At 37.8% G+C, this 15,669-nt stretch overlaps 1 protein-coding gene across 6 annotated transcripts in view; it reads right to left on the bottom strand.

Annotated features, from left to right (window-relative positions):
• The window catches only part of PARD3B (par-3 family cell polarity regulator beta), a 753,023-nt gene that overhangs the window by 194,796 nt on the left and 542,558 nt on the right, over positions 1-15,669 (bottom strand). For all 6 annotated transcript variants that reach the window (XM_052674691.1, XM_052674692.1, XM_052674688.1 and 3 more), the window contains 3 exons: positions 15,095-15,234; positions 14,157-14,285; positions 2,709-2,894 (listed from right to left, as the gene is read on the bottom strand). In XM_052674691.1, coding sequence (XP_052530651.1) covers positions 2,709-2,894; positions 14,157-14,285; positions 15,095-15,234 — 455 coding nt within the window. The remainder of the gene's footprint in view (positions 1-2,708; positions 2,895-14,156; positions 14,286-15,094; positions 15,235-15,669) is intronic.

Raw genomic sequence — 15,669 nt, 5'->3', positions numbered from 1 at the left:
GATATGATATTAAAAGATTAGCTAGGAATAATTAGGAATTTTTTACTTTATTGGGTTTAGCAGCAAAAAGGTTTAGTATTTTTTAAAAATCTTTACCTAGCATCAAAACAAGAACAAAACAAACAAAAAAACCCCAAACATTCTTCACGAATCCTTTTACTAAGCTTTGCAGTGCTACTAATACAACGGAGCTAGATTTGTGTACCAGCATTTCAAAGCAACAACAAAACCACACACTAAAATAATGGTGGCCTTTCCTCAGAATTTCTGTTCAATCTGATAAAAGTAACCATTCAGAACTGACTTCTTACAAATAACTCTTCAGTTATTTCTCCAGTACACTGGAGAAAGGCATTTAATGTATTGAAAACCTTTATACAGCATTAGAGGGACTGAACATTTACTTCAGCAATGAAGCAAATGTGTTCATCATCTCCATATTACACCATCTTCTGAGAAGAAGTGTTGGCTGTATGGACAAGCTGCTCCTCCCCAACCATCTCCAGTATCACTGTATTAGCACCTAACAAAAATCACAGCACCTTTTAAGCTCTAAATGCAGACGTCTGTTAAGAAACAGTGAGAGAACTCTCATCACAGCAGGCATTACAATTTCCCCATGTTACACTTTCCCAAGAAAACTTCATACACTGAATTGCAAATGCACATGCCTAAATCTGTAATACTTCATTTCAGAGACAATTACAATGAATAGCATGGGAAGATGCTCTGGACAACTACTAGCTGGAAAGAAAGGCTTTATGTTTAAAAACATGTTGCTTTTCTTTTAAAAGAAGGACAATAAGAACATATTTAAATATCTACACACAAATGTGTGCAGTTGGTTTTTTTTTTTTTTTTAACTTGATACAAGACATTGTATTAATTGTTAATACCCACTGATTTTGTTTTGCTCCATATAAAGGTCCTTAGACAGGAGAAAGACAGCTGTTTTCTGTTTATGTGCAACAGTAAACCACGTCTTAAGATACTTCCCAAATGACTGCACTCTCTGAGTACTTGTATAAAACACATCGGAAAGGATATTCTTCAAGCAGCTCTGACTAAAGTCAGAGCCCCAGCTATGCTCTCATTTGCTTTGTAACCCACACTCATCTATCAATACACAGTTGCAGTTGGTGGAAAAGTATGAGGGAGTACAGAGGTGGAATCACAGAAGCACAGCGTATTGTGGGACAAAATAACATCCCAGCCAAGGTGTCCAGTAGCGCCATGTGCACATTTAGCTAGGTGTGGGTAAGGAAGCCCTGCTTTATTAGTCTGCAAGATCTCTCAAAGCCAAAATTAACTGCTCTGGACTAACAGTTGGGAAAACAGAGTGTAGTAAACAGAAAGACCTCAAAATAGTTAGCTTATGCATCTCTGACATGGCAATGCTGGTCAGGAAGTATGCCCACTGATGCTCCTGGGACATCAGTCCACAAGCCTTGCTAGTCAAAACAATGAATTTACTTCTGGTGCCATATACTGGCATTGCAATTGATGTGGATAATTATTCAGGGAACATGGAGGTGAGAAAGCAAGGACAGCAGTTTCATCTTCACAGTAAAACAAGCTGTACTCTGTTGCAGACACGCATGAGTTTATGCACCTCTAATTTGCCAATCACACTTTAACTCAGTTCTGATATACACCAAGGAGATTATTTTATTCACTTGTCACTTAGCCCCGGAATTAATCACAGGCAGAATTCTGTACTGCATGTATCAAGCTGTTGCTTTTCTAAAGATCCAAGCTGGGAAATATCTATGGGACTAGGACAGGTAACTAATAGGAGCCGGAAACATTCATATCAGAGCAAAAGCCTTGATGATTACTATTTACCAAACATCATAAACAGGTTATTATGCTGTGAACTGTCTTACTCAGGAGGCTAAAGCCTGTGAACAAATTGACAAACTGAATTAAAAGGTATATTTTTACAGAAGAGAAAACTGCAAGGAATTACTGATGTAATGACAAGAAAATTTACATTATGGATCCACAGACAACAGTTACAGGTACTATGCTTTCAAATTAAGATTTTCTTAATAGAATTCAAGAAAGATACTTTTTTCAAGTTTTATCTGGAAAAAAAATATCACATTTCCTAAAGCTTAGAAAGTAATCCAATTCTTCTTAATTAAAAACATACAGTAGCTCTAGTACAACTCTAAGAGGGATTCATAATACTGTCCCATACCAACTCAGTCCACCTGATGAACAATTGATAACTTCTGCACAGTTAATGCCAGGCTGAGATAAGCCATGCTGACAACAGTAGTTTAGATATTTTATTAAATACATAATTCTTAACCTCACAGAATTGCCAGTTCATATTTTTTCATAATTTTTAATTGTTTTATGGGTCTGCCTATATTAGTTTGGGAAGACCAAAAGCAGAGTAGATTGGCTGATAACTTCTCTGTCCCCAGGTCTAACAGCACAGCAGACTTTCCCACTTCTTTCTGTGAGCTACAGGGAGTAATGGAGACAGCCTCTCCTCCCATCCACACACCATCAATCTTCCTCCCCTGCCATCCCTTCAGTATCCAAATGCCCCACAGGGTCTGCTTCCACTGACAGATTCACTAGAGGAGTGAGTGGCAAGAAGTTCCTCATCCACAGAAGATTTACCAAGACAGATTTGGGACCAAACACCAACTGTCAAAAATCTAATGCAACCACAGCCTGATCTTACTCCATACCTTAAAGGCAGCACCGCCATGAATAACGGATTTGATGAAAATCCCAAGGTCAGCTCCAGTCTCCCGAGATTTGTTGCCTTTTAAGCTCACACCAAGTCCAGCAGAGCCAGAATCGTTCAGAGGAATCTCAAAGGTCAGCTGCTCTGTGGTTTCTGGAGAAAGAGCACTGCAGTTTGGCTCTCCTTTCTGATGGAAAAAAATAAGGATGAAAAAATGGGTGAAAACAGGATGCTTGCTGTACACACAGGCTCATGTAAGAAATACTTCTCTTTTCTGGAAAGTAGCCTGAAGAAATAACGTTACAACAAATGGTGTATTTAGTAGACATTTGGTCACATGATGCAGCTTTAACAATAGCTAGGAATATGTCTAAAGAGAAGGTAAACTAGCTTAGTTTCACATGACCTAAAACTGATGTTGCAGCAGAACATAAAACATTTATTTTAAACACAGCTGCATTAAAAATTTAAGCCATAGAACGCTGTCTTTACATGCAGCTCACAAACTGTAATGACAGTTGTGCTGTTAAATTCCATTCCCCTCTGAAAATTGAATTACATCCTTAAAAAAATATCCCTCCCTTAAGCCTGTCTACAGAGGGAATTTGGTGAAGCAAAAGTGAGGGTGAGAATAAAAAAATGCAGGAACTTATTCTGCACTAACTCCCTTTGTGCATACATTTATTCCACACAGAGGTTTTACTGCCCTTCTGGTAAAGGCTCATTAAAGATTTTACCTGTATTACGTTACTGCTTACAAGATTGCAAAGTCAAGTATCCATAGCAAGGATGATCATCATAGGAAGATCAGAACGAACTTTACTGAAGACTGTACCCAGTGTTTTTTTTGAGTTGCATGCTGCTGGTTGTGTTTGTTGTGTTGAGCTTTTTATTTTTATTTATTTTTAAAGCAAGTTACAATCATGAGACTAAAGAAAAAGATTCTGAAATATTGCACTTCACAGAAATAAAACTAGAGAAAGGAGACTTGCTATGGTGTAAAGTGTTAAAAGAAGATGCCATTTATTAGTGTAAAAGACCTTATTACATCAAATTTTATTCCACACTTGTTTCTTCAAATAACCTTAAAACAATCCAATAGCTTATTTTGTCATTTGGACATTTTCTATTATTTGTAACAGTAGCATTAAAAAAAAATAAGAAAAATGGGAATGCACAAACGTAAGTTGAAAAAGATTACTGAGGCCTGTTTTCAAAGGGCTTCTGTTGAGTTATCAGACAGAAGCCCAGGCAAACATCAGCTGGGCCAATTCTTCTTTCACCTAATGAGGAAGAACAACTTTCAGGCATTAAGCTGCAGTTTATACACTATCAATGCAACTACCGACAAAGGTGCTAGCAGTACAGATGTTTTCTCATCAGCCAAAGCAATTCCATTTATTTTTCATTTATTATAAGCAGAAACAAAAATTTTAAAGCAACAACGAATAGAAACAGAAGCCACTAGGTATACTTGTATCCATTTCAGATGCACTTTCAATGACGAGAAGCAGCCACTGGTTATGCAGAAACTGCATGACCACAGTGTGAGGACTACAAACCTCAGTCCCAATACACATCACACTCAAATTCTTCCTGGAATGTAGCTACATGTTATTAAGTCAATATAATTTGCCCATCTGCAAAACATAAAAATGACATAGCACTGACACTGATAGCAGTCTTGATGCCAGAGCTCACGTCTACCTGTGCTACACATCTGTTTTTACTTCCCAGAAGAGGACAATTCCTTTACAGTTCTGTTACTTTTATTCACATTCTGAACACAGTTTCTGAAAACCTACGAGTTCATATGTGTATAGGTGTCATGGTTCTATGCCCCGTACATTACATGATATCTTGATGTGGAATACTGAAACCCAAAAAACATAGAACCATGACATTAGGCAATGCTGATCAACAATTTGGAGGCGTTCCTGCTCTTTCTTCAAGACAATCAGTGCAATGAGAGAAAAAAAATCTAACAAGCATTTTTGCATTTAACTTTCACGTGGTTTTAGAAGGAAGATTTTAGTATCCTACCTAATTTTCCAAAAGTCACGTGTACTTGTCAGAACTTTTAGGCCAGAACTACTGAAACAGCACATCCTGTCTGGATGTGGATGGAGAAAATCCTCCTTGGATTTTCTCAAGGTCCTGGACATGGTATCTCTGGCCATCCTTCAGGACAATCCATTACGCATTACTTTCCTGGTTCCCTAGGCAAGCAGTTCCTACATGCTGCTCTCCTCAACATGAGGACCCCACGCAGAGCAAGAAACAGAGTGGTGTGGACGTTCCTGACAGGGACTATGGCTCTGACAGAGACCAGGAAACCCACTCCTGTGTGAAGGACTGTAGCTGAAGCAGAGGACCCAGGTTGGAGCAGAGCAAAAGTGTGAGGAGAAAGAAACTGTGTAGGAAACAATCAGTGGGGTGCGTGTCAAAGAGCAGTTTTCCCCCTTAGAAGCTCCATGTTTCTCACTTCTCAACTTTTCTGGCCTCCATGGGAGCCTCCACAGGCCACCCCTCAGACATACCTCCTCCTGTGCATGCTGTTACCATTCTGCTTCCTGAAGTTCTTTGAGAAACAGAAAATTTCATCATACAAAAACCTCAGCAAATGTTACTTTTATCTATCATTGGAAAAAAAATCACTCACCTTCCATGAAGTCCTTCACAAAGTACTTCTTGTTCAACATACTAGAATTACGTACATACGTACACATAAAACTTATAACCTCTCCTTTTCATTATTTATATTCAGTCTTATCCTAAAATCAGCAAAAGTTGAATTCAAGTAATGCTGAGCTTTCTTTAACTGTACTATCAAATACTTGTTACCCATAAGCAATGTTGAATAACTTGGCAATGTCTGCACAGGGATGGTAACATTAAAGGAGATGCTGATCTAAAAATGAGTAAACTATCTTGATTCACTTAAAATTTTCATCCCCTACTCATTCTACAGCATCTGGTAGCAAATGTCTGGGTGTTCAGTCTGTGACATCTCAAGACTCTTTAGTACGAATCCAGGATAGAAAAACCATTCTTTTTTGTGAGAAAATGTGGATGGAAAGAGAAAAAAGGAAGAGGAGGGAAAAAAAAGAGATGAACAGGATCAAAAATTTAATTTCATCACATGCTCCCTAAATAGTTTCAAATTATTACCCTGATGATCTTCACTTGCTCTTGAAAAGAGTGCCTTTTTAACAGTGACCAAAAAGAGCTCCAGCCCTCCTTAAGTTAACAGCTCATCACTTAACTGCTTCATTTGGACAGCTGATTTCATGAGTGATAGCCCTGTTCCTACATTATGCAAGTATGAATATTAAATGCTGCTAGTGACTCACAGAGCTGAATTCCCACTGCCTCTGTTTCACTGACGTTGCTAAAACATTATCCCAAGGCATCAATACTTTACAATAGAGCAACCTCCATCAGCTGAGTTATGGCCTGGTAAAGCAAATCTTTTCCAACAGACAAAGACTCAAACTCTATTAGAAACATTTCGTACCTCAAAAACCATCCTAGAACTTGAATTCACTCAAACAGAATAAATGAAACAAACAATACAAATACTTTTCTGGGCCAAGAAAAGCTTCTCACAGTTGAATGCTATAAATGAGTCACTCAACAATCACACCATGTATCAGCCATCACAAATGTTTCATACCTAAGCACTTCAGGAATTACATGATAATTTATCACTGACATTATACTCCTGTGTTTTGTTAAACCTTAATATGCAACTAAGTACCACATAGCTGCTGACTCATTGCCCCTAAACTGAATTGGGGAAGAGAATTAGAAGGGCAAAAGTTGGAAAACCTGTAGGTAAAAATAAAGACAGCTTCGTAAGTTTGAAAAAAGCTCAGAAAAAAACCCAACACATCGCAGCAACAAAGCCAAGAAAAAATAAAAACAAGTGATGCAAAACAGAACTGCTCACCATTATCCAAACAATGCCCAGCCTGCCCCGAGCAACCGCAGCCCCAGAGCAAACTCCCCTGCTTCTTTTCCCCCCACTTTTTATTAACGATCATCATGTTACATAGCACAGAATATTCCTTCGGTCAGTTGGAGTCAGCTGTCCTGGCTGTATCACATCTCAGACTCTCGTGCATCCCCAGTCTGTTTGATGCAGAGATAGCTTGAGAAACAGGGAAGGACCTGACCATGTGTAAGCAGTGCTCAGCAACTACCGTTTTCATAACAAATTCAGAACACAGCGTAATACAAATTAATATGAAGAAAATTAACTTAATCCCAGCAAAAATCAGTACATGTGCTGCAGAAAAATGTGAGTAACTCAAGCTAAATGATAAAATCTCAAGTTCCAGGTTGCAAAGCAGTGAAAACTCAAGAAGGCCTTGAGGTGGACTGGCTTTGAAGATAGATACATCGCAACCAGTAAAAGGGATTCAAAACTCTTAAGTATTAATAAGACATACTTAACAGTATTAAGGTAGAAGAGACTTAGAATCAGTCAGCTGTGCTCTCTTTGCCCTTTCTTGGCAGGTCTTTCCTTCAGCTCAGCTAAATTTTAGTTCATCAGCTTTCAGTGGTTTCCTCAATTGCAAAAAGCTCTGACACGCACATGCATTTTCCTAGTCCCCTCTGCAGCCTGGTCACATGTGTTATTTACTGCTCCAGTCTCAGCTCTTGCTGCGCAAACTCCGTTTTTCATCCAGCACTCCATAGATTCTGAGTGCTCCCATCTGCTTAGGGATGATGAGGGTTTCCTGTCTTTCTCCAGTGTCGTTTTACCAGCCCAGAGTGCAGCAGACAAAGGAAGAATAAGAGGCAATTTTCCCACTTGCTGCACAGACTCAGCCATTAAACAGACCAGAGCCAGCAATCAAACAGAAGCAAACAGTACAGTCCTCACAAAGAAAATCAGGACAGGAGTGTTTCTGCATACCTAGGTATCTGCATGAAACTTCAGTAAAATTGATTCTGATATTTACTGAATCACCATAAAACAGACAGAAAAGCTCAGAAGAATTTAAATGAAAGTGAGAGAATAGAGAACACTGAGTTTGTTAGTTTTAAGAGTAGAAAACCTAATAATATGTACTAAATAACATTCAGCAACAGAGATGGAAAACCTTCATTTAAGTCTCGGGATACATTTGATTAATTGAGGTTCTGCCAACAATTGTATTTAATTCTTAGAAGCATGTCTCTACCTCAGGTCTCTGATCTCTTAATTAAAAGGCTATAATAAGGGATTCTTAGAACATCTTAAAATTTTACTGGCATGTAATTAAATATCACCAACTAATTCCCAATCTTCTAAAGCAAAGATAAAATATATTTTTAGTCTTCTCTTATTCCCGCAACACACAAACTGCTCAGTCACCACTATAAACACAACTGCAACCTCTGAAAAACGTACTGTGCTCTGTAGTCTTTCCTCTGTGGTTAGTCCGTGGTTACACTCATTCAATGCTGTGTCAATCCTCCAACTGCCATGGGACATCACTTTCAATTAGTCCTTTCATTTAATCTTACCACGCCTGCTCTCATTGACCACTGCACTTTTTATCTGAGGATTTATGGTAATCTAATGCATATCTCTCACTAGAAAGGTTGCCTTATTTATCCAATTGTTCTTCTGCCAAAAGAGAAGCTTAAAAAAAAATTAGCTCCCACTTAAGCCAGGAAGGAAATAGCATTTGTTTAACACAACAAGAGACCTTTCAGTACCTGCCCGATGCCCTTGACCAACATGCTATTATGGTCTCTCAGTATGCTGGCTGCCCCTTGCCTGGCTGCTCATTTCTGATAAGAGATGCCAACTCCCTGGAGTGCCTTTCAGAGCTGAGAGCAAAAGGCAAGAGACCCAGGAAGGTTATTTTCAAAGGCTTATGAAGGAAATAAGACATTTACATGCTTTGCAATTATTTTCTGCAAAAACCTGCAAAAGCTAAAGAGAAGTATTTAAATCGTGGCAGCACATAACAATTATTGGCAAAAAAGCTTGAAAAGAAGATACTCTCAGTATTCTCTATGCTCTTTCCAAGAGTCCAGGGACAATTAAGAAACTGACTCATATAAAACATACATTGTATTTTGTCACAATCTACTAAATTCTAGTAAACTGAAGTCATTCTTCCATGTATCCTTCTTTTAACAGATGCCTTTGTAACAGCATCTTTAAAATCTGCATCTCATATTTCAATCAAAACGGTCGCTAATGGCACACCCTGCTTAGACAAGGCAAACAAAGCAATGCAAAACTGTATCTAAGTGAGAATTTTTAAAACTTCCAGTTTTAATTTTATAATTATTACTATTATTAAAACATAATCACGTTTATATAATATTATACTGTATATTAATAATATAATACATTGTATGATTATATTATATATATTACACAGAACTATTTTTATAAAAATAGTATGCTTTAATTTAAAAAAAGAAATACTGAATTACTTGAGCTATTTATTCCCCTTAGGTATGTTAGGGGCCCTCTCCAGAAGCCAGAAGAAATGCAAATGAAGGGATAATTCTTGTAAGTCTTCTGTTCATTGCGCCAGGAAAGAAGGGCAAATTCCTTTTGCTGTGCTACCTTCTAAAAGTGCCACCTCTTACTGACACGTACTGGGAGCACAGTAACTACTTGACTATGCCTCAGTCTACAGCTCCCACTACTGCAGGCTACAATGAACTAGTAACCATGTTTTGAGACACACAACCAATGGGAGCTGAAAAACTTTGAGGGGCTGCATTACACAACCTTTGCACTCTAAAGAGACATTTGCATAGACAGACAATCTGCATCAATTTCTCAACTATTATAAAAGAAATAGTATCTAATACCCTTACAATAATACACTCTCTCAAAAAAGTCTTGAAAAAACCCAGGATTTTATCTGTGCTATTTACGAAGTAATTCAAAGTGGAAGATGCAACGTGTGTTCAAAATTTCCTTCTCTTCATTATGCAGAACAATTCAAGGACTGAATCTTCTGTGTTAATAAAATCCAGAATACATATATCGACCTATTTTTCTCAAGATTCACTTACTTTGACTGCAGAGAACACAACAGGGAGTCAGTACTCTCTGGAATCACTTTGTGATTATTTGGTCATTTCTGGTTTATCAGCATTAGAATCACTGGTTTGACCCAAAACAGATGCAGAAATTCTTAAGTCTATATCTAAATTCCATTTATTATTTCCTGAACATAAAAAGGCAAGAAACAATTAAAAGGAAGTAATAGAAAATAAGCTCTGAATGTTAAAAACAAAAAGAACAAAATTTCAGGCAAAGAAGTTCTCATTCAGGCACACAAGTTCAAGGTGGTGGAAGGAATTAATTAGAGGAACACTGAAACATAAAAATTAATCACAGTGAGCAGAAAAAAAACGCTTAATTTAACTTAATTCCTTCCATCCTATACAGTCTTTTACACATTATATGTGTAAAAGACTCAAAAATCAACAGCTACGTTACATAAATACTACTTCTCCCAGCTTTTTACAAGTGCTGGCTTGTTCCTTTTTTCCCTCCATTCTTCAAAGATCGGGATTATGCCGAAACCATAGAAATTGTGATTACAAAAAACTGGTAAGCTGAAAATCTCAGAACAAATTACGTGCATGTAAAAATGTACACTATGTGCATGTCTGAAGAACAAACGCACCCAAATACTCTCAGTGCTATCATAATTGTGGCAAGTGCAATACATGGACATTTCTCTGCCTGCATGCAGAATATGCACTGGCCTGGAGGTTCATTGAAAAAAAAAAGCAGCAAACTCTGTAAAGAGTCTCCAAGAACTGCAGAGGGCAGTGGTATGGAATGGGTTACACCAGAGCTGCTCTCATTCAGCAGCTTTGCTTGTTTTACCAATATCTGGCGGATAGAGGAATAGAAAGAAATGATCTTGATATCATTATTAGTGGAAATGTTACTTTCAGATCTGTAGTTTTCCTACAGAAAAACAAGATGCAACAAATATGCATGATCAAAACATCATTCTTTCAAAACGCAAAACAATAGCAGCAGTTTGCAGGGCATCCTTTTTACTATGATGAGAGCTGGAAAATCCAAACCAGTTAAGACAGTTTCTGTAATATTAACCATCCTCCAGAAAACAAATCACTGTTAAACAGCTTAAAATCCAAATGCACCTTACAGAATGTGCTAATCACTGGCCACTCTGCTATAATTAAGTGAAGCAAGAGCTTCCCCTGAGTTTTGGAATCAGTTCCCTGCTCAGCTGCTACGTTGTCAACAGCTGGCATGAATTACAGGGAACATTTGGCTAACTGGATAATAAGGAGAACAGCCTGTGGTTGGTCCAAATTCTACTTCACCGATCTGCTGCAATCAAAAAATTCTCATTAGATCCTCCCGGTTTTGTTTTTTCTTGTTGTTGTTTTTCTTGTTTTTCTTTTTTCTTTTCTTTTTTTTTTTTTTTTTTTAAGTAATACCAATGCTACAAAAATTGGGTTTTCTATTTTATTCCCTCATTATGTGCAAACAATGTAAGTGTACAACTCAGATGTTGCATGACCCAGTGTAACTGAAGCCACAATTCTCTATAATTTAATAACACTGTCTGCAACACTCACTCATTCGCACACATATCACATCTTTCTTTGCTGGTATGGTAAAGGTTTGTTACTCTGCTTTTCTGTTTGCTGGCAATTCATCAGCACAGATGACCAGAACAAAGCCCCAACCTCTGCTCCCACATAGCTTATGGCAGAGCAAGTATTTGCGAAACTATGCTTTCTCCAAACAATAGATTTGTTATGAGGTAAAGACAAATTATATTACTATAGATCAACACAACCAAATGCCACCCTTCATTACTCTGTTACATTATTTGATTTGTGCCCATGCTGCCATCAAATTCTTTCCAGAAAACAATGTAGGAGCCAAGTTCAAGTGCAGCAACATGCTTGAAAGCAGTTCTGTGCATGGGTTCTAATGGGTCCAAGCTCCAGAGGTATCCTTGCTATGGAGAGTGAGCAGATTTACTAGGTGTCTTCTCCTGTTCCTTAAAATCAGTGACAGGGAATCTAAAGAAAATATTTCTCCAGATTACATTCAAGTCCCTAGAGAACTGCTCAAATGAAGAACAAGTCTGATATAAAGCAACTACCCGACTATTGTCGAGCGTTAACAAAATTCTCATGTTTTTAGGTAAACTCTGCAAGCATGTTACATAGTCTGAGCATGCTGTTATAAATGTTCTTGAAAAATATTGGATTATCCACTGCCTCTCCTTCCAAAAACAAACATTTGAAGTGCTGGGCTTTTTGTCCTCTTTGATCAAAACAGCACTGTAACTTTCAAGTTAGGAGAGGTTTAGCCTAATGAAATATCACAGCTCAAGTTGGAAACAAAGAAGCTGATTTTTATTTCAAAATTTTCACTAAGACCATTCTCAGATGTCTCACGAACCATAGTAAGAATCATGTTAGTAACAACATCCAGTAGTTCAGTGCTATGCTAACGAACACTTCTGTCATAAGCTACCTAACAGATGTTGCTGAAAGGCTTTTTAACTCAGAAGGGCTTGTTCCATAAAATTATCTAATGTGTTTCAGTATCTCACATTTGTATTATGTTGTATTTGGTTGGGATGATAAGAAACACAGAACAATATTAGAACTCACATATCATCACTATTACTGTGAGGGCCATCACTTTTGCATCAGTCTTTGCAGAGAAAGCAATCTAAGCAAAGGTCAAGCCAGCAGGATAAATGTGGCTACTTTCTACATTTCAATCATGCCACTCAAAAGTAAGTCACCTTTTGAAAGGCAGTTAATCCTTGCTGTAGGGGCTAGAATTTAATAGAAGGCAACTGGGGAAGGTAAAAATTATAAACAGCTTTTAGATTCTTCCAGGCTACTATACCCACATGTTGCTACAGTGATTTCCAAGATAATTTGGACTACAACACTATAGAAGAATAACGTGTAATGCTGAAAGAAGAGGAGAAAAAAGAATACATACTTTAGAAAAAGTGCACTTTCCAAGTGATGAGCTTTGTAACTTAAAACCACATTAAACAAACAAACAAACAAACAAACAAACAAAAACTTGATGAGTCACCTTTTCAAAAAACAATCTCAAATTTAGAAGAGATGGTAAAGAAATCTTAAATGTAACAGCTAATTTAGTACTTGAGTCTCAGAAATGTCCCTACGGTTTACAAAGACACTGACACCACAGCACAGGGCTTCCTAAACAGAACTTCACAGTGACCAACTTATCTCTTTTAGGAACCCCTGACAAGGAGTGTCCGACTAACCTGAGATAGGGCTCAATACACTCTGCCATTATTCTCTTCAAAAATTACTCAGTTGGAACAAAAAAGGAAGCCAAAAACAGTTTTGTTAAGACACTTCACAGTTGTCCTATTACAGGAGAACACAGGCACCAAGAACACAAGAGAAAAGGCTCACATGACAGAATCTGAACTCCTCTACAGCTTCTCCTCCTACCAGAGGCAGCGGACACCTTTACCTCAACAAGGCTCATCCCATAACAAGGAAACAAAACGAAAACTATCAGCAATGGTTTGTGAGAAAGCATACTGGATAATTTCTGTAGAAGATTCTGCTAACAGTGTAAAGGAAGATGCCTCCTTCTCCCTTTTTGCTTTTCACTTAAGAAAAGAATCAAGGCGGGTTTGTGTTCTTTTGAGATAAAACGAGACAAAAGCAGGAAATGCTCTCCTTCTTCCTTTACCCCAACAACTTCTTAATGAAAGGTCAAGCATAGCCATCAATCATGATAAGGAAGAGGGACCAAAGAGATGACCTTCTTTGAGGGGAAACAAGTACATATCAGATAGCACTTATACACTGATATAGTTCTCATATGACACGCGAGACAAAAGAGACAAAAGAGTTTCATGCCCACATGGAAAAGTGAAAATTAAGCACTAGAGATAAGCTCTGGGGTGTATGATTTTCTTCCATTATGTCAGACAAATGCAAGTCAAGCAAAAGCTCACTTCCAAAATTTGTCAGCAACACAATCGAATGCTACCCCTCACTGCTTCTGCAGTTTGGCAGCCCAGATTAGAAGATTCATCACCTGGGGTCAGCCACCATCACTAGCTTGTTACTGATAAATTGCAGGACTCATCATGTGCACTTCAAACAGCTTTAAAGTTTGTTGCTTTTCTGAAAGAGAACAATCTGCTTTCAGTCATGCTTGACCTCACTGTTAGAAAATTCATTTAACATATTCCACTGTAAATGATGCTGATGAGGTAATTTCTGGGAAGAAAGTAAAACTTCTATCTGAAGTAGATAAAATAAATATAAGTAGTTCTCCAAAGCAAGACTTGTTGACTTATCCTTTGCTAGCTTTCTCAGCCAACATCAGTTAACTTCTATTTCCTGGGCTAGTTTTAAAACACAGGGCTTCCTTTCAATACCACTCTTGAAGGAAAAAAAAGTTTACCAGCTCTCGAGGTAGAAAGGCCTCCTCCTGACGAGCCACGATCAGACAGACAGTTTCCCCTTGCTTTGTGCTCCTCAGCATAGCTACAAGCTCCTCCTGGGTCCTGCCAGTGATGTCCCATCCATTCACCTGCCAGACACAAAAGATGCCACAAAACTGTATGTTTTTGTTGTTGTTGTTTTTTTTTTTTAAAATAATTTTCCCCTCATCTAATGCAGGTGCCACTTGTTGACTGAGAGCAAATAATTAGCAATAGCTCTACCACTGTCTCTTCCTGACCCTGCAGAAGTTACTTAACCTTTTTCTCCTCCTTTTTACCATCTGTTAAAGCAAGTCTGTGGTACTTACCCACCTTGCAGGGGGTTTGTGAGGCTTAATTAGTTTCTAAAGCACTTTGAAGATGAAAAGTACAAAAACAAAACCTAAGTATTATTAAAACTGTTTACCTTAAGAGCTTTTTGAGGTTACTAAGTAGAAATAACCCATTAGATAATGAAATTGTAAGCCACAATCTATCTGAAAATTTTAAAAAGTCCAATTTGAGCAAAACTGCTTTACAATGAGCACTTAACCACCTCAATATTAATCAGATTTTGGACATGTCCGAGGAGGCAATACATGTTTTTTTTCTGAACTGATGTATTTACCTGCTTGAAGAACCTGTGAGTTACATTTCCCTCGTTCTACTGTCGCATGGACCCCTGTACACATCAACTTTTTCTGAACTGTAGTGTAAAAAGCTTCTTGACAAACAGGAGAAAAGCCTTGGTACATTTTTATCAAGGTCAAGAATTTCAATTCTGTACATCAGTAAAATGTACAGGAAATACAGCATGTCTGTTAAAACCAGAGAATCATAGAATTCATAGAATCACAGAACCATAGAAAACCAGAGATCAAGATTCATCAACACAAGTAAAATGAGCATTTATCCTAACCTCCAGGATCCTGTCACCTGACTGCAAACGGCCATCTTTTACTGCTGCACCTTTTGGTAAAATATTCTTCACAAAAATAGGACCAGGACCGTGTACTGAAGAATCCCTGGTAACCACAGTGAAACCAAGTCCTTCAGGACCTAGGAGATCAGACAAACAATTCCCAGCAAAAGTTATAACAACCAAATGATAATAATGAAAATAAGTAATCAATGTCAGTATAACGTATCACAGGTGCTCATTTGAGTTAGCTCTTAAAAAAGCAAAAGTAAACAAAAAGCTGTAAACATGAACCTATTTTCTACAGAGTCTAGAAAGGAATTGTATTGATGTCAGAACATACATGCTTAAATCCTCTGGCAACAACTGCAGATGGCAATGCTTTTGGATAACCCACAATAATACAAGACAAACCAGAACTCTCATTTTAAAGAGCACACCTTTTCTGTAAGTGGTTTTTATCATCACCTTGCACATTATTGTCAATAGCCATTCCAATAATTCAGAGCAATCAGAATTTCTTACTTATAAGCATAAATATAATTTAGCAGGGCTTTACTGAAAGTTAGTGAAAA

This window comes from Tympanuchus pallidicinctus, unplaced genomic scaffold (assembly GCF_026119805.1).
Source record: "Tympanuchus pallidicinctus isolate F22 unplaced genomic scaffold, pur_lepc_1.0 scaffold15, whole genome shotgun sequence".
In the NCBI taxonomy this organism is placed as follows: domain Eukaryota; kingdom Metazoa; phylum Chordata; class Aves; order Galliformes; family Phasianidae; genus Tympanuchus; species Tympanuchus pallidicinctus.
Note: the sequence above shows the minus strand (reverse complement) of the source record. Positions and strands in the feature narration are given on the sequence as shown.